Source organism: Propithecus coquereli, unplaced genomic scaffold (genome assembly GCF_000956105.1).
Source record: "Propithecus coquereli isolate 6110/MARCELLA unplaced genomic scaffold, Pcoq_1.0 Scaffold79, whole genome shotgun sequence".
NCBI lineage: Eukaryota > Metazoa > Chordata > Mammalia > Primates > Indriidae > Propithecus > Propithecus coquereli.
In genome coordinates this window covers 5,957,908-5,962,786 of record NW_012154062.1, presented here as the reverse complement: position 1 = coordinate 5,962,786, position 4,879 = coordinate 5,957,908, and the positions used below count along the sequence as shown (strand labels likewise).

The 4,879-nt window shown below is 38.5% G+C and overlaps 1 protein-coding gene across 1 annotated transcript in view; it reads right to left on the bottom strand.

Annotated features, from left to right (window-relative positions):
• Window positions 1-3,594: 3,594 nt before the first annotated feature.
• Window positions 3,595-4,879, bottom strand: part of ADAM28 (ADAM metallopeptidase domain 28) — a 47,398-nt gene continuing 46,113 nt past the window's right edge. Inside the window, exon 21 of the mRNA XM_012662919.1 lies at window positions 3,595-3,609. Within this exon, the coding sequence (XP_012518373.1) occupies window positions 3,595-3,609 (15 nt within the window). The remainder of the gene's footprint in view (window positions 3,610-4,879) is intronic.

Genomic DNA, 4,879 nt, shown 5'->3' with positions numbered 1-4,879 from the left:
TAAAACACTCTTTTCTTCTTTTTCTTTCATAGGTCTGATAAATTGCCTATAATTCAAGATTTAACTGGCACCACCCTCGAGAAACTTCTCATGCCCTCTCCTGGTAAGCATTTCCTCTGTACTTCCTTGTACTCATATTTTAGTAATTTATCTCCATTTTAGTGATGATTTTATTTCTGTATTTATTTATATCCATCTGTAGCACTAGGCTGTGAGTCCACAGAGGGGAAAGAAGTTAATCTTTCTACATCCAATGTCCCCTTGTAAATGGGGACTTGATAAATGTTTACATTAAAGAAGAAAAAAAAAAAAGAACTAAAGAAAAGAACCAGATTAAGCATAAATTACACAATGCATTAAACCCAGAATCTTGATGGAAGACTTGTGTGTGTTGATTTATTGAATATTTATCATTTTCTAGGCTCTGTGCTAATCACTAGTAACAAGAATGAGGGAAAATGAGAAGTGATTTTCAGGAGTAGGCAGTCAAGCAGTGCAAGATTGGACTGCAACATCAAGTGCATTTTCACTGGGAACATTCTACAAGGAAATTCTCGCTGGAGACAAAATAGAATTCCTGCACTTAACACTATAGTATTAAACGTGACTTGCTGTGCAAAATAGTTTTGCTGCAGACAGTATGGTAACATGGAACAATCTAAAACTTGGATCCAGAGTAGCTGAGTTTGAGTCCCTGTTCCAACACTTAGTAGCTGTGTGACCTAGAGAAAAATCTGCTATTCTCCTCTTTATCTTGGTTTTCTCATTTGTAAAATGAGGGCAATGATTCTTCACATAGGATTGTTATAAAGAGGAAGTGAAATCACACACACACAAACTTGTATAAATCATAATGTATAATACTTGTGCATACTTTTGTTATTACCTTATGATATTTTGATGTAAAACAAAATAATGAAATTTGCAGTTGGTCGTGATTTTAGTTTTTCTAAAACCTTTGTGAATTTAGTGCGTGTTGATTTACCCAAAATGTAAACTGAGGATGACTATGCAATGCAGCCTCTATTGTAGGACAGTGTTTAATTTGACCCAGTTCTGAGATTTCAACTTAATAATGTAAGAGGAGGAGAAATAGAGATATAAAAAAAATTCTAGAAGCACTTCAGAGGGGGACTAAAAGACCAAGAGAAATAAAGGCTCATCAAGAAGTATGTACAAATAATAAATAATTCTCCCCCCAAATCCTACTTTCTGCTCAAAGCCTGTTCAGAGAGGGCCTCATTGCTAAAAGACTCAATGATGCAGCCGTCCTCTGGGTAGGAGGACGTGCACCAATGGATGCATGTTATGTACCTTTCCAGACTACGGCATTTCTTTCCTGTTTCCCTTTTTATATTTTCATACTGCCTTTACACATTTCCTAGAAAACCCTCTTTGGCAATTGGCAAGTCACAAATTCTTAATTCTTTTTTGTAGATGAGTAAATATAAAAATGCTCAAAAAATATAAATGATTTGCAGAAGCCTAAAGAGCTAGTTAATGGCAGAGCCAGGAAGCCTACGCCTTCATCCCTGTGTATGGTTTACCCTGCCATACCATAAATTTCTTTTTCTACTTTTTCTTATTCTCTCCTCTTTATATTTCAACTACATTTTGTCTTCCTCTTATTCCCCATTTGAGACTTCAGCTTTCCGGTGGGTCTGCTCAGCCCTGCCACTGGCACAAAGGACTAAAGGAGCCTTGCCTGGAACTGGCTCCGGTGGGCTCCATTTCAATCATGGTTACAACGGGTTGCAAAAGACACACGAATCTCAGAGAGCTGTTTCATGGCACTGAGAGTTTAGAAGGCCAGTTTGGTGACGCACATCGACTTACAAGGGAAAAATGCTATTTGCTGAGGGATAACACTTGGCCTATGAATGGGGCCTTCTCTATGAGAAATGCAACTACTGTTGCAGTTCAGTGGCTGACACCTCCTTCCTCAAAAGTTATTGGGATATCGGGGAGACTTTTAACTACAGTTATGATCATCACTTTGTTTTTCACTTAACATACATTTCTGAACTTCCTTAAATCGTTATTCTCATCAGGACTGTACACCTGAGATTTCAACATTGAACTGATGCGTATATTTGCTCAGCTAAGCCCAAGAAAGCAACTTTGGACGTGGTTCCTGCTAAGAGGAGGATGGCAGTAACTCTGATATAAAACAGGTTCTAAAATACTAGGAATAAATTGTGTAAAATTATCAACTTAAAAATAGCTTTGCCATTGAAGAAGTGCAAATGAAAACAAAAAGTATTTAAAGCATTATTTTGGCTAGAAATTGGGCAAGGGGAAAAACAATGTTAATGTGAATAAAGACTTGGAGCCACAGAAATCGTCTGCAGCTGTCTCCAGTAAAGACAGTGAAAAGCTGTTAGGTTATTTAGCCTTGTAAAGGAATGAAATCCTGACGCAAGCTATGCCATGGATGAACTTTGAAAACAGGATGCTGAGTGAAATGAGCCCGACACATAAAAGGAAAAATATTGTATAATTCCGGTGATGGGAGCTACCTAGAACAGCACATGTAGAGATAGAAAGTAGAATAGAGGTTCCCAGGGACTGAGGAAAAGAGCAATTGGGAGTGACTATTTCATGGGTACTGAGGTTCTGTTTGGGATCATGAACAAGCTCTGGGAATGGACAGTAGAAATGGTGGCTCAACACTGTGCATGCACTTAATGCTACTGAAATGTATACTTAAAACCGCTTAAAATGGAAAATTTAATGTTATGTATATTTTGCCAAAATAAAAAGTAATATCTGGGCGAAGAAAAGGATTTTAGGTAGGTGAGGGATTCAACATGAGGACTGGAGAACCAGGCTTGGCAGTCATGCAGTCAGGAATTCCAGCTCATATCATGCAGTAGAATAAATAATACAGAATGTCTGTCTCACCCCTGCCACTGTCACTCAGCTGGCACTGCTGACACCATTTGAACTAGGCCAGCCTTGATCCAGCAACTGGCCCCACTGCTATGACTTTCTGAGTAACTCAATCTTATTATAACATCCTTCATCACCAAAGATAATTCTCCATGTTCGCTGCTTTATATTCTACACACCTGATTCAAAGTGTTGGGTCAGTGCATCTGAAAGGAAGATTCTCAGCTATAGCTATGTTTTGGCTGCAGAAAGAACATAAGGCTAGGAAAGAACATAAGGAATAGTCTCAGTTGCTGCAATAGCTGTATCTCCAACAAGCCTAACAATTTAGCTCAATGCTCTGCTTCAGGGTCTCTCACAAGACTGCAGGCAAAATTCAACAGGGCAGCGATCTACTTGCAAGCTCATTCAGTGGTTGTTGGTGGAACTCAATTCCTTGAGGGTTGCTGGACTGAGGGGCTCATTTCCTCACTGGCTGCTGACCAGAAGCCACCCTCAGGTCCTTACCACATAGGGGTCATTATTACCAAAGTGAATAACAATATATTAACATAATAACAACAACCCTTTCCATATTCTCTGATTGCAACCAACTAAAACTTGCTTTCTTTTTCCATGCATACTTCATCATCTTGTACAAAGTTAAGAACATTCCCAAAGCTCATACAAAAGCAGAAATTTGATGAGATGTTAAGAAGTATCTCAGTCATAGAGTACCTGGATAAGAACATAATTTAACCTGTTTAATAAAAAAGTAGAGAAGGTAAAAATAACTAATGATAAAAGCAGGCTTGGTGGCATACCTGAGCCTGTTAAATGTCAAATAAGTAGAATCCCCTCAAAGTTAGTAAGTTACAGGTGTAGGTCTGGAAACAGTATTATGAAATCAAAGTCTGCTCTAAACTGTCTAAACTGGAGTTCAGCTCCGAAGGAAGCTTTGTGGGGCTTGGGTTTGACATCTTATGATAAAAGAATGGTTTCTTCACTTAGGATGATGGTGTCCAGTTCCATCCAAATTGTTGCAAAAGGCACTCGATCCTTTTTTGTGGCTGAGTAGTATTCCATAGTATACATATACCACATTTCGTTAATCCACTCCTGAATTGATGGGCATCTGGGTTAAAGAATGGAAAACACACACCACATGTACTCACTATTAAATTAAAACTAACTGATTAGCACACATGTGCACAGAGGAAAGTAAAACTTGGTGGAAATCAGTCGGGGAAGGGGGAGGAGGAGATGCGTGAAAAACTACCTAATGGGTACAATTAACACTATCTGGGTGATAGGCACACTTATAACCATGACTCAAGCATTACAAAAGCAATCCATGTAACCCAATTCAAAATGGCTTAAACAAGGAAAATTCAGTGATCATATAACAAGAACCTCCACAAGGTGTGGAGTTTTTAGCAGTTATTAATTTACCAGCTCAATGACCTAATTCAAAGACCAAGTTTTATTCTTTTTGTCTTTCTGCTTTTATTATGTTATTCTTACCTTCATAACCACAGCTTGGCTGCAGCAGTACCAGATAGAATATCCAGGTGCCAACATCCAGATGAAGGAATGAGGAAATACCTTCCAGAAATTTCCCAACATACCTCTTCTCTTGTCTCATTGGGAAAAAGGGAGGGGGAGCTTATCCACTTACCTCCAAATCAACCACTGGCAAGGAAGATGAAATTATTATGAGTGACTTAGAATGATAGGGATTTATCCATGAGATAGAGTTAGAATCTTATTTTCTATAGATGGACAAGGAAACAAAATTTGGGTTCTAAAAGCAAGGAAGAGGGGAGATATTTGGTAGGCAACCAACAGTGTTTGCTCTACCACCACCAACTAAGCCGACAGTTGCTACGGGCAATGTGACTCCAGTGTTGACAAAGCATCTGTTTACTTTTAAGAAGCTGGAAATGTGGATGTTTATGCAAGATCTCCCAATTTTTAAATGTTAGCAATACATTCAAAACATTTAAAA